General features: G+C 43.8%; 1 protein-coding gene across 1 annotated transcript; it reads left to right on the plus strand.

The window, feature by feature from the left end:
• The first annotated feature begins 1,416 nt into the window (after positions 1–1,416).
• LOC147900791 (light-sensor Protein kinase-like) lies at positions 1,417–4,291 on the plus strand. Its single transcript, XM_087376105.1, has 2 exons — positions 1,417–1,493; positions 1,583–4,291. Exon 2 carries the CDS (start codon positions 1,842–1,844, stop codon positions 3,489–3,491), a length of 1,650 nt encoding a protein of 549 aa, XP_087232231.1. The 5' UTR covers positions 1,417–1,493; positions 1,583–1,841; the 3' UTR covers positions 3,492–4,291.
• The last annotated feature ends 21,319 nt before the right edge of the window (positions 4,292–25,610 follow it).

Genomic DNA, 25,610 nt, shown 5'->3' on the forward strand with positions numbered 1-25,610 from the left:
GGCATTCAAAACAACAACAATGGACCCAAACAAATCAATTGATAACATCTTGCGTAAACAAAACTTAAGCCGTGTCATGCATTATGGTTACATACTAAGCGATCGTTTATTTGATGCAGTCGCGTACCTGTTGAAAAAGGGATGCGTTTGAACTCCATGTTGTTCATGTATGAAGCTCAAATCCAAATATGTGTTGAAACAGTTTATTGTGTGCTGATCATTGTTGTGTAGATTCAAAACAAAATTTTGGATTGTTATAGTTCGTAGTTGTTTAAAGGTCATGATGAATACCTTATACGAATGAGTGTTCCAATATCACGCGGTGGTCTTTGGGGAGATAGATTTGTCATTGCATGGCTTTCAAAGTTCCTTCAAAGACCAATTCAAGTGTGGTCATTTGCAATAGGAAACATATGTATGTAGTGTAGCAATGAAAACGTATCGACCCCATTACAGATCTTGTATGATGGCAATTCTACACACCTTACCGCTTTGAGCCAAATGTTGAAATGACAACTCAATCTGATAATGAAGTTGTAATTCTCGTAGCAACTACAAGCCTAGATCTTACACCTAGTATTGAAAATCAACACTCAATTGACGCCGTCCTACGTTATCAACACAGCCCTAGTGATTGTTTATTCGATACAATAAAGTACTAAGTCGATACTATTAGACTCTGATATTATCAATGTTGCTTCAGCTTGAATTCTTACAACATTTCAAATAAGTTTTGAAATCAACAGTAGAGATGCCACATGGGATGCAAGATCGAAGGATAATATTTCATATGGTTGTAGTCCATGACACAATATTATTCAGGTTGCAACCATATGAGCTCTTATGAGTGTAGTCTTATTCATGTATTCGTTGGGCAAATCTTTGCACATCACCAAGGCAATAATAAAACACTACCCTTGACATTTGCAGGGAGGATCGGGTCTTGATGGACCTTGTGTCGTTGTCTCATGTTTACATTTTTTTTCCATTCTTTTTTTCTCTTTTCATGATATTTTCATTAAACGGTAGGATCCAAGTTTTGGTTTAAGATTGTAGTCATGTGCTCCATGACAAAAAAAGGAACTTTGTAATATAGAGAGTTATAAGTGACAATAAGCGACAATAAGCGGGTCTCTCAAGGTTAAGTAGAGGCTATCCACTTTGAAGTAATGTTGCATGTTTCAACTACATAAATTGTCAGCTCCCAACAATGGTAATACATTTTTTTGGGTGAAGATAATGAAAGCTTTAGAGTGATAGGTAGAAGCTTGAACTAGAGGTGTTTGCCTCTCTTTCTGAGGCTGCCTTTTCTTCTTCTACAGTCCACTTTACCTTTAATACATACTTTCGTTACAGAAAAAAAAAAAAACTACAGAAATTGTCCTTAAATTTCTTTTGGACAGAGCTCATAATCCAAAGCGAATGCTTTTGTGCATACATGCACTCTTGTTATCATTCACCTTGTTTTCTTGCTTTGCCCCACACACACAAAGGTATTTTCTGAAAGTTCTTTCTTCCACCCAACTTGTTTATGTCTGTAATGTACCGGAATGAAGATGATGAGTAGCTCCGCGTGTTGCAGGTTGCTTGTGTGCTAGCAGCGATTCATCTCATCCTCTTCCGCAGACAGGTTTTTTACCATTCTCGCCCTTTTTCTTTTTGGAGATCGTTCTTTCACCAATGCCCCAGTCTATCCTCAGAACATTTACCATCAGAATCGCAGCTTCATGCGAAAAGGAATTGTCTATTTGCTGTTGTCGGATATCCATCGTCAACAGGTCTAAAACGGACAAAACCATTCGCAATTCGCCCCACGATCCTTCAATTGGAAGAAGCATTAGATGGCTGCGACGATGGGATCGTTCAACGGGGAGGAATCGGGTAGAAATTGGGACAACTGGCTTTCTCTGCTCACGAAAGTTGCTAAAAAAGGAAGCATCCGAGGGCAGCCTATTATTTTGAATTCAAAGCAATGCCATCATCTAGCCAGCACCTGCTGCACCAGGTTAGAAGAACTGCGTAGTTTTCACATGCCTATTGAATGCGATGAACTGGTGAAGAACCTCCAACGTGTCATGCACCAGATTGAGGCCTATTTCCTGGCTTGTTCGGAAGGTGCCTGGTTGCAGCATTTGGCATCCAGTCTCAACACAGGAGAGGCGTATGTGATTCACCTTCACAATTTCATGTGGTGTATTGCTCTTTTAGGTGCAGTTCTTCATCATTTCAGAGGAATGCCATTTGAAGAAGTGTTACGAAAAAGGATAGCGGAATGTGACCAAATCTTAAGCAGTGAGGATCTTTTGGAACATGTTCGTGTGGATAAAGACGTTATGGTTAACCTGCTAAACTCGATGAAGAAGAAATATGCTCAGATGAGCTTCTTCGGGAAAAAGTTCCTAAGCCCTCAAAAGCGCAACGCTTACCGAATTGCGAGTTTCCTTGCCCGAAGGTGTGGGGCGAATGTTCATTTACGAGTCGAGGCACAGGAGGCCCTTCCTGACAGTTGTCAGATTGATCCAGAAGATATCTGTGAGATCAGCAGCCGTTTTATTGGGACTGGCAGTTTCGGTGCTGTCTTTGAGCGGACTTGGTTGGGCCAGAGAGTCGCAGTAAAAGAGTTTCCAACAAGGCATCCCAGTTTCATAAGAGAGGTAGCCATGCTTGCAGGTTTGAGCAGTCCATATACACTTCAGTTGATAGGATGGTCAGTGAATGAAAGGGCTGGCACGTGCTCATTAGTGACAAAGCTAATGAGTGGTGATCTCGATTCCGACATGCAAGCCAGAGCAGCTGGGCGGAAGCCTAGACTGACTCTAAATGTGATAGTAGATATCATGTTTCAAGTTTCGAGAGGCATGGAGTATCTACACAAAATGAAGGTGATTCATAGAGATTTGAAGCCCTCCAACGTCCTGGTGAATCCAAGTAGTGTAAGGTCATTGGACGAGAGAGGCTATATTGAAATAAAATTGGCAGATTTTGGCATGGCAAAGTTCAAACCTGATACACCCTTCTTCTCAACAGAGAAGGCGGGTACCAGTTACTACAGGGCACCGGAGGTTCTTGGTCATGCAGGTCCTGGTGATTCTGATGATATCATTGTTGTCTCTCAGAAATACACTGTAAAGGCTGATGTCTACAGTTTTGCCATACTTTGTTATGAGATTCTCACTGGTGAAGCTCCAAAGTGCTTTGCAAATGTGCGTCCGAAGGAAGTATACAAGCGAGTCATGGAGAATGTGAGGCCAGAGTTGCCATCAAGCTGTCCCCCTGTTCTTGCAGACTGCATCAAGAGGTGCTGGGATTCTGATGCACGTCGTCGCCCATCTTTTGCACAAATATCTCAGGTGCTAAGATACATGAAGTTAAGTCTGACAAGGATCAGTTCTCTCCCTGTAACTAAGTTTTCTGCGATGCTCGATGAATTTGTGAAGCACAAGCTCCCCATAGTGACTTCCAGGTTGGATGAGGAAGGGGAGAGAAGCTGAATGATTGGATTTCTTGGTACAAAGCAATGCAAAAATGCACCTCCAGTCTACCAATCAATTGTTTGGAAAGAGCATCATAATCCAAACTTTCTTTTCTGGAAAGGTAATGTGATATGCCCTTGAGGTTATACACTGCTGAGATTAGTCATGGCCACACAAGAACATCTGAAAAGGCCCTTTCCATACAGACCAATGGGTTTTGAGCTTCTACCACTGCGTTTAAAAATATCTGCTTTGATATTTTTGGACATTTGCAGGAACAGATGAAAAGAAATCCTGGTGGTGTTTTCTTTTGGGGGTGTTGACGGAAGGTGTTACTTTGTAGATTTTACTACCAAAAAGAGGACAAACAGCCCAGATTATAAAACAGAACTTGAGCAGAGCTCAGTGTCTCTCTTTGCAAGTACTTCTATCTACTTTCCTAAATACCTCGTGGGAAGATTCCCCTCGATCGAGCCAAACTGACCCAATTCTGACCCTTACAAGTCTCTCAGAGGACTGCAAACCAGACCTATCATCTGCTCAACTTCAAAACCCTCTTACTGATTTGTTGAGAAGGCAACTTTATTGTGGGTTACAGCTCCTCTGATTATCGGCCAAATCTATTTCATATATGCAGTAAAACTGTTCATGTAACCTAGGAGACACATCCTACTTCCCTTGGAACTTCCCCAGTATTTTTGTATTCCTTAGGGCTTGCCAGTATCACTGAAACTCTCTGAGCTACCTGGCAACTTCCAAAATAACTGCAGGCATTGCTCTTCTGCTACCTGCACATAGGGCACTTTGTATCAACCTCCTTCCAGTTGGCAATCCTATCACATAGATGTAGCCAGTTGGGTAATGGCCAGTTGTGCATTACCCTCCTCAATGTAAACTTGAACTTTAATATTGCCATGATTCCATATCCTCAAGCATTTGGTTCTCCATGCTGATTGGGCCTTATTGGGAACTAAGTCTGGTTAGCATTGAAATTTCTGCAGTTTGTATAGTCTTGAAAGTAAGTTTAACACGGGGCCTCCATCTAGGACCCATTGATTAATCCTCCAGCTCGTTGGCCATTCTGCAGCTATTACCTCCTTCAGTCCATTTTGGTGGAAGGGCCATGCCTTTGCGAAGGATCAAGTCCCACAGCTTCTGCTCTGTGTCCGTGATTATAATCTTTGCCTGCCTATGTACCATTGAGAGGTAAGGGACGGAATGGGTGCGACATTAATTCGTCGTCAAACGGGGATTACTTTCGGTAAGTCGCAAAGTATGATGACGTGTCGTCTTTTAGGGCTATAAATCTTGAAAATGCAGGAAAGCAGATATCATAACCAAGATATTCCCTCGGCATACTAAAAGCAAAACAATCATTATGAGCTTTTCAACTTTGAGTAAAACTTCATGCAACAATGCTTATAATTAAATTTATGAGGTTCCATGGAAAGTCAAGCCAGCTCATTCACTCCAACGTACCTCTCATCAGCCAAGGTTCCTTTCTCGATGAGCCTGCCATATATGGAGGCCTAAGTAAAGCCAATGGGCATTTCAAATGCTCATTTTTAAAGGGGATTCTCGCTGCTTGGAGCCACATCAACGCTTCAAATCCTCTCTCTCTTTCTCCCTCTCTCATTGCTAATTTCTTCCCTTCAAATCCTCTCTCTCTATCTCTCTCTCTCTCTCTCTTTCTCTCTCTCTTTCTCCCTCTCTCCCTCTCTCTCTCTCTCTCTCAGCTTTCTGCCCCCTTTTCTGTGCTGCACATTCAATTCGTCTTCTTTTTCGATCTTGGGCAGGCCTTATGAATGATATTCATCTTGTTTATTTACATGTCCTAACTGTCATAGTGTAAACTATTCGGTGCTTTCTATCAATTCAAACAATGGATTTTGCAGAGGCGTTTGAATGAAATGATTGCGAGTTGCCAAACACATATACTTGAACTTAAGAGATTGCAATTAAGCTGGAATTAAGACTTAAACAGCTTAAACACAAAGTGACATCATTGGAAATTGCAATATGATTGAGGGGCCAAGACGGCCCCCCCCCTTTATCCAGGCTCACTTTATTCTTGAAAATGGAGATACAAGACCAAGGTGCAATGCACCTTTCAAACTGATGAACTCAGTGAAAGCCTAGGACCTAGATACAAGACTCAAGAGCATATGTACAAGGTAGACAATAGAAAGGAGGACTCCAAGCTCAGGTTTCAACTCTTGGCTTGCCCAATCCACAAGGAAGAAGCCTGCAATAATCACCACTTACATCCAACATTAGAGGCAAGCACTAGTTTCTAGAAAGATAGTAGAAACATCATCAAATAGTGCTGTAAATGAGATAAACTCGACAATACAGACTCCCTTCGTGACTTGACCCTTTTGTAGATGAAGTCCTTGATGCCTCTGAAGCTCCCTTGGGTGAGGAGAGTGTGGAAAATGGGACTGGAATGAGAGCAGCTTAGAAAAACAGCCAGAGAGAAAGCCTTTATGGAGTGATAGCTGTAGAGAGAGAGTGCCAATGCTGATCCGAAGGGAGGGGTAGTGAATGAAGGGGAGAGGCCTTCTTTTATAGGCTCAACCCCCCCCCCCCCAGGCCCAGAGTGGTGTCTTAGATTTTTGGTGGGCTGCAGTCCCAAAGAGGACAGCCCACAACCTACCCCAAATCTACCAGATTTGGGGCTAGACACTTGGCCTGCATGCCCTGCCACCTGCCATGCATGTTGCCACATGTGTGGGACAAGTGGAATGACCTGCCAACTCAGATTCCATGTGGTAGTCTGCCACGTCACTCCCAAAAACCCTAGAATTTTAAAGTTGTCAGAATTCAATTCTGATCGCACCCATGGGTTCCTAACAGCTTGGACTATCTACTGACATACTCTAAGGTCATAATTGAGCCATACTGAGCTCATTTGTTTGTCGTATTATCTTGTATCTCCATTACTCTTGGCATGCTGCTAGGCCCACATCCAAAGCTCAGGGAACATTCTCTTGAATGGTGTTTAGGTCAGTATGCAATCTGTGCATTTGATTGGTCCTATGTTTGGGTACTCAGGTGGGGTGTGGCTTCCAGATGTCTCTCTCAAAGAGAGGCCATCACTCTTGTGGGTCACTAATGCCCATAACCCAAGCAAGGGGGTCCACCCTCAAATGCTAGACCTAGTCCCCATTGACCGTTACTGAACAGTAGGAAAACATTTCATTTCTTAATAAGCATACTATTGAAAAACAAAAGGAAATATTACCAAGCAAGTGGATACATGTTGTTGAAGCAGGATGATATAGAGGGTTAGGTGACCTCTATAACACTAGTTGCACTATGTCCAGAACATTCTCCCCCCTTATTCAGAGGACTAAGGCCTAAACTCTGGGAATCCTTTTTTTTGTGTGACTTGGCTGGGCTACCCTATTCCAAGCTATAACTTGATACAGTAGTTCATAATATGTTTGGGTTGGGTTGAGAATCTCCATTGATTGTAATCCATTAAAAAGGTGCTTAAGAACAACTTCTTCATAGTTTAATTCAACTCTTAGTAGATTAATGAGTTTTCTCATCAAGAGCATGAAATCCGGGACTGACTTATTCTCCTAACATTCTCTCTGTTGATTTCTCTTCCGAATTGCCTCAAGAAGGCTCCCTTATTCTCTTCCCAGTTTTGAAAATATCCTATCGAAAACTACTTGAATCCAATCCTTGGAAATCTTGGAACTTCACCTTACTTCTTAGTGGTGACGTAGTGTTCACCCACCTTTCCTGGCTCACGGCACATGTTGTGGCTTGATTTTGGTCCTTTTTCTACTCATGGGTAGGCGCAATGTTAGTAATTCATATAGTCCTCCTTAGTATTGGACGCATTGATGATGCACATGTGATAGAAGTTCTGGAAGTGACTAAAAGGTTCCGCCGGTTTCTCACCCTTGTCCTCCCATACCTCGTGGATGGGTCCTTGGTTGCTAATGGCTCCATGCCTCGGGCTTTCCCTTGTCAATCTCCCTTGGGCTTCTCTAATATCTTTGGACTTGAGCTTTTTGACATTGGGTTACACACTACCTCCTTAAGGCCGGTTTGAGTGGCCTCATGCTTTTGTCAGTCTGCTCGGGGCTCCTTTGACTTCTGTGGTCTGACTTTCATGCCTCAAGTAGGCTTCCGAGGGCTCCTCTGACTTCTTTGGACTCGAACTTTTTGACATGGGGTTGCAGACCGCCTAAATAAGGTTATCTGAGTGGCCTCATGCCTTCTCATGCCTCTTTGTGCACTCAGATTTTTGCCATTGTTTGTTTGATCTTGTTGAAGCCGTACTCCCCTAGGCTTAGGCTCCTCAAGTTTAGTTTGCTTCTGCTCTTAGTCTGTCAAATTTTCGCGGCCATGTTCCAAGAGCACCACATGACAAGCAGTATATATTTGTAACCTATCCACTCATGCTGACATTGTTGGAATATGAGGCCCCAAATGATGAGTGCATGGGGGGGGGACATAGAACAAAAGGATCGAATATGGGGCTGCCACATGGGCAGGCTGCAGCAAAAAGTGTGCTATATGGGCAGCACAAAGAAACAAGTACCTGGTAGATGGTGCAGCTCCTGCAGGGCTGATCTGGCACAGTTATGCCATGAGGCTGTCCACGGGTGGAGAGGACCTGATTGCGCAGGGAAAACAGCAAGGAAAGGCTGCAATAAGGCAGTGATGACATCAGCCCTGGTACAGACATCTACAGCAGGCTGTACGGAGCAGTTTGGAAGGGCTTCGGGGCCTAGAGGAGACCTGAACAGGTGCGGAATGTGCACAGGATCGAGGTACCTTGTTTGGGGCAGAGATGGGCCCCTATCATGGGCTGGAGCAGCCTGGGCCAGTGGTTGGATGCCACGTGGCCAGGCGGGCCTGCAAAGGGCCTTAAAAGGAGTACCCTACAGGTTGGTTTACGGACCTACCTGGGTCAGCTGGTATGGCTGTTTGGGTCGGCTATTTGGCCCCTACCAGGTTGGCCAGGTTGAGGGGCATTCAGCCCTATATAAAGGAGGCATTTGGGCCTCACTTGGCATCCACCAGTGCAGCACTTCAGGTAGAAGAAAGGAGCAGTAGAGCAGCATCATTGGGGCCTACATCCAGGAGGCCAATTGGGGCTCAGGAGCTGCATACTTGGCTCTGCAAGGGGCTGTACCCTATGCAAGCCCCCCTTTAAATAGGGGGCTGGAGGGGCTTGGTTGGCTGGCCCAACCAACCTAATATAGTTGACCAGCCAGTTGGCTGGCTGGTTGGCCCTCAAAACCAGCCCTCTAGGCTGCCTAGGGAGGGGCAGAAGGCATTCTATAAAAGGTGCCTTCCCCCAGCCCTTTCCCTTGATGTGGAGCTACTTCAAGGGGCCTTTTGGGGCTCCTATCTTGGCTGCTCCTATCCTCTTCTCTTGGTCCAGCCCTCAAGGGCCCTTCTGGGCTCCTACCTAGGCTGAGACCTAGACCTAGCTAAACCCTAAGATGGAAACACTAACCTACTGAGTTCTCCAGTAGGCACCAGTGAACAAGGACTGATCTAAGGCTTGAGAGATTGACCTATGTAGCTAGTGCTGACTGTACCTGGACTAGGGCTCACAATGGGGTCACAGCATATGACAATCACTTAGATTAGGGATCTACTAGCACCTGTCGATGTACGTAGTTGTCACCTTGCACCCAAGTGTAGGGGTGCATGTGACATTTCTCCTTAACTTGAGTAAATGCATGGCCTCCAAGTACTCCACCAATATCTGGGAAATCTTGGAAGAAACTTTCATCTAGCCAAACTGCTTCATGGGTCCCTCGATCTCGGACTTCGTGTAGAATTTGCGGATGCATCGTCCTGACCCATGCTTCCATTTGTGGAGGAGAATCTGCTTTGACTCTAACTTCTGCATCATTGGTCACTTCATCTATGATATCACTGAGTGTTGGGACAATATAAGGTTTCAACCACGAGACATGAAAGATGTTGTGCATTATCCAACTGTCCGGAAGCCGCAATTTCACAGACGTCGTTGATCTTCTTTAAGGATGGGGAAGGGTCCAAAACTTCTGAAGGAGAGCTTGGGGCATCGCTTGCCCACTTGTTTCAACCTTTGCTTGATAATCCTTAAATAAACACAATCACCCTCTTTATAGTTGACATCTCGACGAGACTCGGTGGCTTGGTGCGTGTGTGTTTTGGCGAGGTGTTCTTTAACGGACTCCGTAACCTTTGCCATGGATTCTGTAGTTTTATTGGCTTGGAGAGACGGGAAGATCATCTTGGTGAGGAATGAAGAAAGCCTCCTACCAAAACCTGCGTCAAACGGTATATGACCGATCCTTGATGAATATATATAATTCAGTATGGCTTGTACGAGCATACTGCTTCCACTATGACAGTGCATCATGACAATAAGATTTGAACACGTCAAATGACGATTGATTATATACCTCTGATTGCCTATCAGCCAGTTTGTGCATGGAATGCACTGGACATCTGGAGCTTAGTGCCAAAGTTTTCAAACAAGGCCTTTAGAGATGTGAGGTGAATTTGGAATCCCTGTCATGACAAGAGAAATCACTAATCTGTGATTAGTAGACATTAAAACAGTATTATTATGTTATACGCCAATGGTGTAACATGTATTTGTATTTATGATGGACACCGACTGATTTGTTATGGCGGTGGATCATTTGAGTAGATAGGACTAGTCGAGCTGGAGCCACTGCTTCAGACGGCATCGAATTTGGACATGTGATACTTATTCTATTAATAAAAATGTGCACACACGTGTCTAGGTCCTAGGGGCAATAGGAAGCGAAGGGTGCATGAAGGTGCATTGAATGGTAGATCCATGGATCTTAGGCTAAGGGTAGGTGTAAATGGGAAGATGGAACTTGAGCGATCTCAAGGGACATTAATGAAAGGGTATCACCCTTTCATTGTGAATCTCACGTTGCATTCTCTCTACCACATTGCATTCATCCGTAATTTCTCTCCCACCTTGCATGTAGGTCGAAAAAGAAACAAGTACTCTCACGAGGGCGCTCTTTCCCATTAGAGGGCCAATCGGCATTCAAATTCTGCATGCATTGCACACATTTGCATTCTCGAAAAGTGTGGATTTTCACATTTGGTATTAGAGCGGTGACGATCCACGAGCAGGATGAGAAGAGGGCGACAGTTGCGGACGACGGAAGTCGCAAGAGAAGTTGCAGAAGAGGATCACGACCGACCGATCTCCGAGATTGTGAGACGAGGGATTTTTTTGAAAATTTTTGGTCTTGAACGGTGAACGGGGTGTCCTCACGAGGTGAATTGCCCCCCCCTCCCCCATGTGTACCTTTAAAAGCCTTAAACCGTGAGGAAAAGGGATCCCGCGTTCTCCCCAACGGAAAGTCGGATCGGAATAAGATTTTAAGGGGGTGATCCAGCCATCAAGTACCCCCTATAATGATATCTAGAGCTCCAATCCGCTCAAAACAAGTAGCTTAAATGGAGCGTACCAGTTTACAGCTGAAATACAAGAAGAAAAGCTTGAAAGAGAAGGGAAAGGAGGTCATTTTAAGTATCTTCTCAACACAAACGAAGCAGGAGTCGGATAAGTACCACCAACTCTACAACACTTGACTTTTGCTGTAAAATAAACCTCTTTTTTTTTAAATTATAGCAAGACATTTTCTCTCTTGTATTACTAAAAGGAAAGAATGGAAGGGGAAGAGACATATAACAATGAACTTATTCCTTGTTCTCCATTACCCCAAGGAGAGAGAGAAAGAACACCTTCAGCCCCTCTCTCTTGAAGAGGATGGATTAGGTGAGAGTTATACACATCTTGAGTATGATAACCCACAAATAGATTTATAGCAATCTCTCCTTCAAAAACCTCTTGATAGAGAGTTCTCCTTTCGTAATGAAAGAAGAAATGAGACCAGCTAAGAACAAGGTGATGAGTTCATGCCTTCAACTCAAAGCCCAGTACACATGGATTATAATCCAAGTGCAAGAGGAAGAGAGGAGACTCTTGTTGATAAGCTGATTTTCCAGCTTAGCAATATGATTGAGCAGTCCATTATGACAAGATTAGGGACTAGAGGACTTTAAACTTCGGGGATGAAGAGTTGAGTACCCCTTCTAAGAGGTCCAAATTCCAACCGCGAGAGAGAATTGAGTTCCCCAAATATGATGGGGCAAGGGAGGCTGACAAAATCCTCAATTGGATTCGTCATTTTGAGCTATACTTTGCCCATCAAGACAAGACCGAGCAAGAGAAGCTTGCTCTTGCCACATTGCATCTGCAGAAGGATGCTCTAATGTGGTGGTCCTTGTCACAAACAGGAAAAGAGCCTAGGGCTAAGTTCGTGGAGCAACTGAAAGCCACTTTCATGCCACTGAGGCATGAAGAGAACCTAACCTTTCATTGGGAGAGGTTTAGGCAGAGCGATAATGAGAGTAATGTAGATTTTACAGCCAGATTTTGGAAACTCTCTCTAGAGTTACCCGAAATGAGTGAGGAAGATAGGAGAAAGAAGTATTTAGCAGCCTTAAGCCCAAAAGTAAGGTACGAGGTTGAAATGTTTAACCCGACCACGCTTAAGGACCTCACTAAGCTGGCTGAAATAGCCGAGAGAAAATTGAATCCGTGTAAACCCTTCAACAAAGGAAATGAGAAAGCTATTGTACAAAATGTTAACAGCCATTTCCTTCCATGACTGACGATGAGAAGAAAAAGCTAATTAAGGAGGAAAAATGTTTCAGATGTAAGAAACATAAGCCAGGGCATCCATGGCATAAATGTCCTACTCTATTAGCCAAAATTGTCAAAACCAATTTTGTAAAAGGGAAAGGCAAAGCATCCAAGCAGGAGGGTGAGGCTTCTACCTCCTCATCCCAAGACTCTACGATGAACATAGAACCAAGAGTAAATGCTATACATTCAGCCAACACTGGTGTATGGATGTGTGAACTAAATAGAGAGTAGGCATATTCATTGTAGAGTATGGACAGAGAATAAATATTTTTCTCCTCCGTGTAGAGCATCTGATAAGATATATAGGGCTGAAATAGAAGAGTTGGAAAAAGAGATTGAAGGTCTATAGTTTCTATAGACTAAGTAGCTCTCCATCGCAAAATGTTTCTATAGACTAAGTAGCTCTCCATCGCAAAATCATCCATAGCCAAGGTCTACCTAGTTCAATGAAAACATTTGGGTGACAGAATTGTTTTAATACTGACCAACTTGTTGAGAATGTGTTTAAGCTTATTGAGCAGGTTACTGTAAAGAGATTTCAACAACTAAGTATTCATAAGAGGATTCTGAGCATGAAGAGATACTGAAGAGGCACTGCAGTGGTACTTTTGCATTTTGAATATTCAGCATCAAGAGCAACCAGAACTTGAAGATGAGATTTAAGTTCGGATTCAGAAGAGATCGTGTACTACCAGGAGAAGATTATTTGCAGATTATGAAGAGGAGATGCAAATGCAGAAGTAAAAGAGAAGCGTACGCAAGAGAAAGAGACAAGAGAGGATCCAGAAGAGGACTTCTGCCCATTCAAGTAGGAGGGACTGTCATGACAAGAGAAATCACTAATCTGTGATTAGTAGACATTAAAACATTATTATTATGTTATATGCCAATGGTGTAACATGTATTTGTATTTATGATGTACACCGACCGATTTGTTATGGCGTTGGATCATCTGAGTAGATAGGACTAGTCGAGCTAGAGCCATTGCTTCAGACGGCATCGAATTTGGACATGTGATACTTATTCTATAAATAAAAATGTGCACACACCTATCTAGGTCCTAGGGGCAATAGGAAGGGAAGGGTGCATTAAGGTGCATTGAATGGTAGATGCATGGGTCATAGGCTAAGGGTAGGTGTAAATGGGAAGATGGAACTTGAGTGATCTCAAGGGACATTAATGAAAGGGTATCATCCTTTCATTATGAATCTCAAGTTGCATTCTCTCTACCACATTGCATTCATCCGTCATTTCTCTCCCACCTTGCATGTAGGTCAAAAAAGAAACAAGTACTCTCATGAGGGCGCTCTTCCCCATTAGAGGGCCAATCGGCGTTCAAATTCTGCATGCATTGCACACATTTGCATTCTCGAAAAGTGTGGATTTTCACAATCCCTGTCTGTGGTAATGGTCCGTGGTGATCCTCCAATTGGATACCAATACTTGATAAATAAGCGGGCTGTGTCTTCTGCGTTGGCAATCAGCAACTCAATTGTGTGCGATAACGCTTGGCCACATTTTTCCACATATATCAACTCCCATATCCCAAGTCTATCATACTCCCTTGGTCTCTTCCCAATTTTATAATACGTTCAAACATCTAGGAGGACAAGTGGAGGGTTGGCACAAGGAATCTTGCCACCTCATCCTACTTTACCCATTATTTAACTTGCACTCTTGGATCTTCTATACCTCCCCCACATGGGCCTATCCTATATGGAGGGAATAACCCAATATAATATCCATCTCCACCTATTTTATATTACTTCTCCCATGGACTTTGGGCCATATCTCACTAAATGCAGCCTAGGTGGAGGGGTGGCACATGAAGGAGCCATGCCACCTTACATTTTATAATATTACTACCATGGATTATGTACATCACACCTTATGGGTCCTCTTACTTGGAAGGGTGGCACATGGTCATGCCCTACCACCTCAACCCTGGGCCCTATGCACTCCATATTTCATTATACTGTTGCCGCACATACAAACACACACACATATTTATGCATTTTTACTTTGGTCAAATTTATCCATAACAACACCCACCTTGAGCATTCTCTCACATACCACTATATTTGTTGCATATGTGGCTTCATATGTAGAAAATTCATCTTGATATTGTATTGCTCAAAAATTTTTCTGAGGGAAGTTATCATCAAAGGTGCATAGCAACTCTGATTGACTGGGATGACAATTTGGATTTGCCATCCTTGCAACTCTTTAAGTTAGTCATCATGCTTCTTGAGATCGCCTTTGAGAAAGAGTCTATTTGTTTGTTCAATTTCTCTATTGTTTCGTGAACATGCCATAACTTCATGATTCCTCTCACATCAGAAAAGTACTACCTTATTTGTTTCAACACATCCTGGACATCTGTTGGCAAGCGTGAAACCTTGACTCCAACATCTACTTGTCTTGTATTGCAAGCGACTCAAACATGCTCGCAGGTATATATTACGTCAGCCATAATCCTGGAACCATGTATCGTGATTGTGGTTAGGTGGGAACCCAGGTGGGAACCCAGAGGGCTTGACGGTTCTTCCATACTATGAGGCCTAGAGGGTTTGGGTCTAGGATCATGCCTAGGCCTAGACATTAGTTAAGAGGTGCAAAGGAGAGCCCATGAGGGGGCTAGAAGGGTAAGGTCCCTTGTGGGACACATGGCACCAAAAGAGGAGGCCACTTTGTAAGCATTGGGCTTGGGGGAGGTTTCCAAAGAGAGATCTCCAGGGTGATCTAAAAACGAAAGAGTACTCACAAAGAGGGGATCACTGGAAACTGTGGCTGGGAGGAATGAGCAGAGAGAGCCCTCTTGTTCAAAAAATGTATCATTAGTATCAGAGCCTTCTTCTGAATCTGAGGATGGAAATTGCTATTGTGTTGAGTGGGTGTGTGCCTAGTTGGGTGAAGTGAATTGCAAGGCTTTAGCTTTGTGACCACCCGTTGTAAGTGGTCTTCAGGCGCTTTGACGATGCAATACAACAGGTTTTAGATGAATTAGGTCTGTTACAGTGGCGTAGCAGTAGTCCAAATTAACTCTGGAGAACCGTGCACACTCCAACCTAGAACTAGTAGATGACTGTTGCAACCGGAGTTGTTAGGCTCTAGAGTGCTAGCCCACTGTTATTCAAAAGGCATCGCAAATTGAAGGGCCCACAACCAAACTGTGAGACGACCTTTGGCAATACAGCTGTTAGCATTGAGCGATGGTGCAGAGATCAAGAGCTAGGTCCAGAAAGATTTCAGAAGTGTTGCTGCATTGGAACGTCATCTTGGCTGAGGTTTGTAAGTTGCGGACTGTCACGGACAGTTTATGCAGTTTGTTGAAAGACCATGCAGTGCGCGCTCTCTCTCATAGAGCCTCTTGCAGTATATGATTCTCTTGGGTGAAGGTATACAAGAATAGAGGCATGAAAAGCATAGTGGAATAAAGACTCGTGCGCAACGGCTTGTTAGAAGTTTCCGAGTCTTGAGTGCACGTCATTTTGTTTGCCGTCTTCATTTCGTTTTCTCTGCCAAAGTTTTGAAAAGGCCACGTCATTTAAAGGTTTCACAAAACTTTGAAAAAAGCCACCTCACTTTCCTTCTTTTTTACCCCTCTCCATAGTTTAAGGCCTCCCCTCTTTTTCCAAAGAATCTAAGGACCTTTTCACCCCTTTCTCTCTTTCAAGATCCTAAGGTTCTCCAACCTTTAGCCTCACCGATTTTAAGTAAAAGACCGAGGAGTTCGAGATCCAAAGAAGGGAAAGAGCGGAATTGAATCGTGAATCCGTGAATCAAAGAAAGCAAGACAACTTTGAAGATGAATCCAACGCCTCAAACAAATACTAGGGAAGTGGGCATCACATTTTTCTCTCTGACATAACGTGCTTTGCTTTATAATTTCTAGAAAATATATGTCTTTAAAATGACAACTCTAGAAAGGGATGGGAGACCGAGGAAAGGGCTAGAACATGGTTTGGGACTCGTTCATTACTATTGTTATTATCCATATAATTTGTCCTATTACTTGGCTCATACTAAGATTGCTTTAAATGTCAGGTCTCTCCCGTGAGCATCCCTATTTTATGTCCAATACCTCTACACCCAAATATCACATTCACATTTTCATCATCTGATAGAAAAATTGCAACTAATCATCTCCTTGTATATCTAGTTTGGCATCAACTCTCTTTGTTCTCCACATAGTCCACAAAATGAACATGCAATTAGTGATTTGAATTCAATTCCAAAGTCCAAAGTTGGGCACAATTCATTACCAAAATATGGACAAAAGAGATTGCATCATTTCTCAATGTTGTATTTCCACATATTCTCAATATGTTCTATCAATTTGTGTGTCTTTTTAATTACAAATGCATTGTGTTCATGCCAAGAGGATATTCCACCATCATTTCCTCTTTGTGCGGAATAATAAAGTGTAAGCCATCTATTTCACCCTGAGATTTATCGCTGGATTCTTATATAGTAGCCCATTTTAGGTGCATTTCCTTGCTCAAAGTTGAAGTCCAAAGAGTATAAAGGATATTCAAGTGCCATTGTATATCAAAAAAATAGTGTTGCCACTACTACTAGTTTTTTATCCTTTGAAATAAAGAGAAAGTCATGTGGTATGGCTATTAACTTTTAGAGCATCGCCACCCTTTTGTAGAAAAGGTCAAATAAAGCTCCTCCATTCAAGTTCTATTGATATTAGAGCATACTGCACTTTCCTTATTGCAATCCAATTTGCCTCCCATATCTCCTTGTCAAGTCATTATTATCTCCACATCCTTGTGTTTTATCAGTCATTATTATCTCCACATCCTTGTGTTTTATCTCTCTCTTGAGATTGTGCTAAAAACGTGATTGATATGATCATGTGTATGTCCAATACTAAAAAGCCAGCTTCAATAGAACAAATACATTCTTATTTCACAATAGAGCTCATGAAACTCTCCATCACAATAGAGCTCATGAAACTCAGAGACATGGTCTTGATAAAAACCTTTTTTTAAATTGCTTTCTTGTACTAAATATAATCAAAACCATTGACACATAGCCAATTTTGCACCACATCGTTTAACATAATCATTAACAATTCCATACTAGTATTCATACTCACAAAGTAGCTCATCTCCGAAGGAGATATCCTTTATGGTTTGCACAGTAATGTAGCCATGGGCACTCAAATTTCCTTATGACTTTTGAGCCCAAGGTGGTAGTTTAGGGATCTATACAAATATAACATTTGTTCTTTCTTTATAATACATTGAGCTATTTATATATCCAGCAATGTTTCCATACAATACATCTCTCACAATACATTTCACATCTGTCAATGGCTCAATGAATGGATCTTCAAACATTCCATAAGTCTTCATCCTTGGGAAAAACTTGAGGAGAGATCTCCAAGTATCATAATCATACTTTGGACCATTATATACCATCAAATCTTGTTTCTTCTTGATGCTCGTGTGTACAAAAAGACCATATCCTGCCCCAGGTATTGTTGATTTCTTTACTTCATAATGGATGCCATTCATTTTGAACACGTGCTCAATGGGTATGGGCAATTTATGTACCATCAAATCTACCTCCGTCAGTTGCTGCTACGCAGCTAGCCACCCCCTCTCCTCATCCTCTACTCGTCGTTCCTCCCCTTCCCCTCGCCACACTCCACGCACCTCACCTCACCCCGCCTCGCTCCGCTCTGCTCCACTCCGCCCCGCTCCGCTCACCTCACTCCCTCTCTGCCTTTCGCTCCCCCCCCTCACTTCGCTCCTCCGCCCTGCTCCCCCCGTCGCCGCATTCAGCCCCCCCCACCCGCCCCACCCCCTCGTGTGGTGCTACCAACCCCCTCGTACCCTCCTGCCCCTCCCCACTACTGCGCCATGCTGCCCCCCCTTTTTTCCCTCCCCTCCTTACCTCTCCTCCCCACCCCCTCGTGCGGCACTGCCACACCCTCCCTTCTCCTTCCTCTCACCCCCTGCGCTGCGCTGCCCCCCCCCTCTCTTTCTCCTCCTCTTCCCCCACCAACCCTTTCGTCACCACCTTCTTCCCCATACCTCTCCATCCCCCTTTCCCCCCGCCCCCACCTTAATCCCCATCCCTGTTCCTTCCGTTTCCTTTCCCTTCCCCTACCTCGGAGAGTTCGCAGTTAGTCAAGCGATATGGCGGCTACGTGCCCAGAACCGATGGCCCAGACGGACCCCCCCTCCATCAGCCTATCGCGTTACATTGACTAAGCACCAGGTCTCCTTGGTGAAGCAGGCCGCCACGGATTTCTCCCAGACATCAGTTTATGGGAGAGTAATTGGCTACTCCCCTTTACGAGCAAACATCAGGGACTGGTTGCAGTCCACCCTCTACCTTGAGGACAGTCACATTGAGGAGGTTGCACTCATGGGACGTGGCATCTTTTGGCTTAAGCTCTCCTCAGCACAGGCTGGGAGCGACATGGTCAGGCGATCCCCTACTTTTGTGGGTGGGAAGATCATCCTCACGGTCCCATGGTACAAGGGTTTCAGTGTAGCGGACTTTGATGCCCGCTTTCACATTCCTCGCCATCCAATTACCCTTATCTTCCCAGGTCTTGCAACCGAGCTTTGCTCGATCATCAAGGACCTGGGGGCGCACTTTGGTTGGCCTATGTAGGACACCTACATTGATGCGGAGGCAGCCCAAGGGGTGCCACGTGTCAAAGTGGTAGTCCTTAATCCACAGAGCATCCCCTCAGAGTTCAAGATAGAGACAGACACAAGTGTGGTGACACAGCGTATTTTGGTCACTGGTCGCCCTAACCAATGTCTGAGATGCCATGGCTTCGGGCACCAGGCACGCTCATGTCCTCGCTTCACGGGTACAGAACCTCAGAAGGCCCCCATTCAGGCAACTCAGGATACTCCGCACTAGTCAACGACATCCCCTCCCGAAGGGGAAGGATGGTCAAATGAAAACGGAAGGGAAACAAAGCAGGCCCCAAAAGACCTGCCCATCTACAGCAAGAGCCCCCTCCGATGGTCCCTACTCATCAGCATCCCGATAAGGGGAAGGAGAAGGGAAAGGAGAAGGTCAGCCAACCTCCCCCTCATCCTTCACCCCGCCCTCCTCCCCCTCCCCCCTCCTCCTCGATTCTCCGACCCCCACCCCCTCCAGGATCCCCCTCCGCACCGGTGGTTTCCACTCCACTCTCTTCCTCGAGCATGATCTAGAGGGAATCTCCCCCTCCACCTGCGCCACCTGCAGCCCCGAAGCCAGCACAGACCTCACCCTCGCCTATCCCTCCGGGCTCGGCGGAGGGGAGAGACCCTTCCCCGCAGGTGGCCAGCACCCCTCCCTCTGGTTCAGACTCCTCATCTTCGTCCCCATGCCCAAGGGCTGCTCCTAGAGCTCTTCCATTGGAGTTTTATCGAGCAAGTCCTTGGGATTACTTGGATGCAGCGGTTATTGGCTCCTTCCCTGCATGCCTAGACATCAGCATCTTCTTCCTCCGCAAGGGGGCGGAGGGTAAGGTGATCATCCTTGCCCCACACGATGGTCCTAGCTATTACTTCACTATCTCCAGTGAAGGGAATGAGCAATGGACGAATGAAAATGTTTGGGAGATGATACGAGACCAATCCCAGGAGCAGGTGCAGGACTGGATTGGTAGCAGAGCAGCGGAGCTTCTTCAACAGCAGTGGAGGGTGATGTTCGTTTGCGTTGGCGCCACAGCGCCAAACGTTTCCGACTCCTGGTCATTATTAGACCACCCCTGGAGTGGGCCTACGCGGAAGGGCTTCGCCCATGGAGGACATCAGAGGTAGCGGGCTTCTACAGCATTTCCTTGGCAGAGGCGTCGAGCTGGTTAGAGAGAGCATACCATCACGGGACGAAGGGCCTTTCCCCTCTACTGAAGGTTTTAGAGGATGGGTCCGATGATCCGGTCTCTCCTTCGAAACCTTCACACAAGCGCCTTCGTCTCCACACAGGACATCCTCCGACCACTTCGACTTCGATCGCAAGCAGACAGCTGTTTGTGGCCCACCTTCCCTCCTCATGAGTTTATGCATTATCTCTTGGAACGTTAACGGGTTCCACTCATGAGGCACCTGTGGCCCCAGGAAGATGGTGCTTAGACAGGAGCTCCAGCCAACCTTGGTGGGAAAGGTAGATGTGCTCCTACTACAGAAACACAAGCTTTCGGCTTCACAGACCAGTATTTGTGGGAAGGTCCTCACAGGACGCTCCCACACCTACTGGGAACCTTTGATTGGCGAGCAAGGGAGGAGCGGGGGTGTCTGTACCTCCATCGATGCTTCTCTAGTTCAGCATGTGTGTGGTTTTGGCACTATGATCCCAGGACGTGCGCTTTGGGTGGGCTTGCATATTGAGGGATTCCATATCGGCATCCTCAATATCTATGCCCGACTGATCTCAGACGTAGATCCGTTTTTTGGAGATCCTTGACAGACTTGTTGCCAGAGATGGACTCTTGGATTGTAGGAGGGGACTTCAACAACCTTGAGACCTTAGAGGATCAGCAGGGACGGGGCCCAGAGTTCCTCGGTATAGCTCAGGCAGAGCAAGCAGATTGGGACTCCTTCCTCTTCACAGTGGGAGGTCGGGACAGTTGGAGGGAGCCTTCCTTTCGCAGATGGCCCGAGAGTCTGGACTTCTCTTGGGGTTATAGGAGGGAGGGAGGCAGACTTTTGGAGCGGTTGGACCGTTTCTATGTCAGTGATTGGGCGCTTGGTAGAGGAGGAGAGTTAGGAGTGGTTCTAGGGACGACACTTTCAGACCATGCCCCAGTCATCCTAGCCCTAGACTCAGCCTCTCAGTCCTCACCTCCACGTTCATGCCGGATCCCAGACTCCATCTACTCTAGAGCAGCGGTTCACAGCAGGATAGTGGACCTTTGGGAGTAGGATTGGGACCCCACCAGGGATATGGCAGCACAGGTAGCTCAGGCGCTTGCTGAGTCTAGCCTCATTTGCCAGCAAGAGGTGATTCAGGGGGTGACATTATGTCTTCTCCTTTACCTTCTAAGATTTCTTCCTGCACCTTGGCTTCATACAATGACATTGCATCTTCTCCTTTACCTTCTAAGCTTGCATCCACATTTGTCAATGGAACATTAACTCTAGACATTGCATCCTCAACATTTTCAATCAACCATGTTGAGCTTGGAACTTGCATGCTAATGTTCAAATTAGGCACATAACGAATCATTGGATCAGGTGTCACATGTACAGGCAATGCTTCTAGCGATGAGAAATTGAGATGGCCAAGATCTACTGTTGATAAACAAGGAAATGAAATTCATAAGTAGAAACAAACTGAAGATTGAGATGGAAAACCAAATTGTCAAACTTTAGGTTGTGTTTTCTCAATGCAATTTGTTTGTGTGAAAGCATTCATGTTTTTCTTTTTCAAAACAAAATTGGAATACTAAAAAAAAGAAAGCATTCATGTTCATATGCTTAGTATACCCCCTAAAGTTGTTAAATCTATACCCTTTCAAGTTATTTTAATCCCCAAAACTACATATCCTTACAATGCCAAAAACCTTTGCGTAATAGATAGAGTGGAGTCCAACATTATCTAGCATTGCCTGAGTGCTCCCACTAAGAAAAGATTTGGCCAAGCGGCCAAAACATATTTGAGCATTCATATGAAGTGAATAAGGATAGAAACAACAATTCTCACTAATTTATTCATCACGATCAAGACTCAACACACTTTTTAACATTTATGAACTCATAAATAAATTTGGATGTGTATCACACTCCTAAGGTATTACAACATGCAAACACATCTTTTCATGAAATATAGAAAATTAAACATATTCAAGAATACATATGAATGTTTGAATTATGGCAATGAGATAGAAGAAATTTCCAAGTAATATTAAAAGATCTTTGGAACAAAATTAATACATCATATGGAGAATATAGCAAGATAACATATGGAAAACACGAACACCATATAAAAGGACAATTTCAAGGACCTGTTGCTTCCTCTTTTGTTTCCCAAAACTTTGAAGCGTGTTTTTGTAAATGCTCACGCTGCTCTTCATTGAAGGGTTGAAGCTCTTTTTGTCTTGGTATGGTATCAATTTCTTTATCCCCTCCACCTTTAGTTGTATCAACTTCTTTTGGTACCCCCTCTATTGCCAATATTGGTTCTTGCAAGCCAGCCCATTGTCAAATTTCATTATTACTGTAAGAATACGTGCAACATATACTTTCAACCTTTGCCAACTCCTCATAAGTCTCAACAACTGAAACAACACGCCTCTTACAAGAAAGAGACTCTATTGCAGCAAGCCCCTCAGAGAACAAGTCCAATACATAGTCATCTTCTCGACAGAAACCCATGATCATGTCTTTCATGATACTTGAACGTTTTCTTTTCAAGGACAATTCAATGTCAAATTCATCATCATCATCCTCGTCATCATCATCCTCATCACCTGATTCTTTTGCACCACTTGATTTTTCATATTTTTCATCTGCAACATATATCGATGGCTTACATTGTGCATTGGTATGGCACTCAATATTGTTGAAATGCTTTTCCTTGCTTACTAGTACACAGGCAATTAAGCCATCCATAGATCCAGTGACAAATATATCTGTAGTTTCAAAATTAAGGCAACCGAAGTGTATTTTATATTGTCTGCATGTCTTATTTAATGCATTCTTCAAACATGATACATGATCCATGGTCAAGAACACCACAAGAAGGAATTGCAATGGGGGAGAAGCGATTGTTATCAAGCTTTTCAACAAACACTCAAAGCGATCCTCATTCCAATTTCTACTTCTGCTTGGTCCATACATTACATCCAAAAAAGGCAACCCCTATTGCCATTGGCTCTCGGTACACATTATGTATAAATTCTATGTTTGAACCGACTGTGTAGAACCTCCAAGGTCGGGTGGAATTTGGTCCATGACTTGCACCTTCACTTTGTCCCATAATCCACCTCAGATACCCCTTTATAGCATCAGGCAATGTGGAGTTTCCTTGCCCTATTGAAGCTTCACTTTTAACCATGAGTCAGAGCAACCACAAATCCGATGATACAATTCTGGAGTAATTTTAAAATGTAATCTGCACTCATCCCAATTTCTTAACATTAAAGAAGGCCGTTCTGCCGATATAAACATATAAAGTTCTTCTTATAGTGTAGCATCTCTCTTGAATTTGACCAATTTGATCATCACTCAACCCATGCAAGCATTTAAACATTGAGACTATCGGTTGCCTACGGCATTTTCCATCTTGTGAATATTTGCCTGCAATGTAATCCTCAAGGATGGAGATCCAACCATCATAAATGGCATCACTTGTGATTATCATATGTACATCCTTCGTGGCAAAGCTATTGCCCAATGTTACCTTGCCAGTGTCAATGAAAGCCTGCAAAATATATGAATCCATTAGAATGCAATAATTAAGAAAACAGACTTGTAAAAAATGATTCATAATTAAAATCTGTACTTACATCCCAATTCTCATGATCTGGATGTCCTTTTGCAAGCCCTTGTTGTGCTTTCTTGGGTCTGTTAAAGAGAATCCATTGTCCCCTCACTTGCATAAGTATATCAATGTATGGAGATTGTCTCAAGATATTTTAAGACTCCAGGTTTGCCATCTTTGATATCTCCACACAAAAGCGTGCGGGACAATTCACTACAATCCTCACCCGACTGGTGCGGTAGTAGTTCTTTCTTTGGGCCATGCTGTTATCATCATTAGATGTGAATATTTTAGCAGCATATATTGAATGTTGTCCAGATAGTATCCAGTAGTGGCACTTGGTTAAATCCTTTTTATCTACCCTTTCCAGGGGTTGCTTTTGTTCAGGATTGAAAGGCATTAAATCCGCTACAGCAGCAAAAGGCCTAAAGTTATAACCGAAGTCTGCACCAAGCTTCTCCACATGCTCTTTGTTCAACCCTCTATATACATAGCTTGGAGGAGCTTTTTGACATCTTGCAACTGGAATTGGAAAGGTTGCATGCAACCCGAATGGGTAGTATTTTTCATATTCCACCAAGCCTGATGGTTTCTTTTTCCCTTTTTTTCCTATGACCTTTCCACTTGGCTCCAATTCACTACCACTGCTTCTTTCCACAACTGCTAGAATACCCTCTGGAGGTGTTCCTTCTTGCGGTACATCAACTATAGTTAGCTTTCCTTTCTTTGCCCCTTCTCCGCTACCACCTGGTGCTTGAACCATATTTGACTTTCCTTTCTTTGTTCCTTCCCCACTATCTTCCCCACTCTTACGCTTCTTTAATGTTGCTGAAACTTTGTGATATGATTCAATGATTGTTGTCACTGTGTCAATTTCATTTCCATCAATTGATTCAACACTTATCCAGCCTCTTGAAAGCATGTTGTCATCTACATCAGATTTCATACGAGATGCTTCATAATCATTGGGATCCAAGAGACTTCTTATTTTGATTTATAATAATCAACAATCCAATATCTTCCTCTTTTCCAACCACATCTTCAGTGATTTGATGTACTGATCCAACACAAGTGTATGCACTTTTATTAGGTAACAAAACAAATAAGTGAACTTGTGTGTCAAAGTACCAAGGTATGCTTTTTTCTCCAAATCCACTTACAACTTTCTCAACCTTCTTCACATTTGTATCTTTCCTGTAAAAAACCCAAGCAATATACAAACTATCATATTTATAATCTTTAATGTTAGACAAAACACATTTTCGATAAACATATCTGAAATAGAATCTAGAATTGACACTAGACATAGTAGTAGATTTGAGAAAGCACTAGATTCTAGGGAGATTTGGCTGCACTAGGGAGATTTGGCTGTGCGGCCAAATCTTATGGGCTTCTTTTAAAGCACTGGAAGGGGAGGTTTGGATGTGTGGCTAAATCATATGGGCTTCTTTCAAAGCACCAAAGTTTGGGGAGATTAGGCCTTGTGGTCAAACCTTGTGGGCTTCTTTCAACGCACTAGGGTCTGGAGAGATTTGACTGTGCAACCAAATCTTGCTAGCTTCTTTCAAATCAGTCAAATCTTTCTAGCTTCTTTTAAATCACTTGGGTTTAGGAAGATTTGGCCATGCGGCCAAAATCTTGAAATTTCCTGTTTTCCTCAGGAACAACTCGCCTGCCTAGCAGCCTTATTCCCGGAGAAAAAAGCGCAAGGCGTTTGCCTCGCCGACGGCGTTTGAGGCGAATAGCCACCTTGCCAGCGATTAAGGCAAATAATATATTACGTATGAGTTGAGATATGTATTACATACGTGATACTGATGTCTTGGCCTGGGCAAGAATGAATAGATTTGGCCGTGCAGCCAAATCTTTTCAAAGCACCAGGGTTTGGGGAGATTTGTGTGCAGTCAAATCTTGCTAGCTTTTTTCTAATCACAAGGGTCTATGGAGATTTGGCC

Source organism: Dipteris shenzhenensis, chromosome 6 (assembly GCF_047967505.1).
Source record: "Dipteris shenzhenensis isolate YYH24624 ecotype China chromosome 6, Dip_SZ_1.0, whole genome shotgun sequence".
Taxonomy (NCBI): domain Eukaryota; kingdom Viridiplantae; phylum Streptophyta; class Polypodiopsida; order Gleicheniales; family Dipteridaceae; genus Dipteris; species Dipteris shenzhenensis.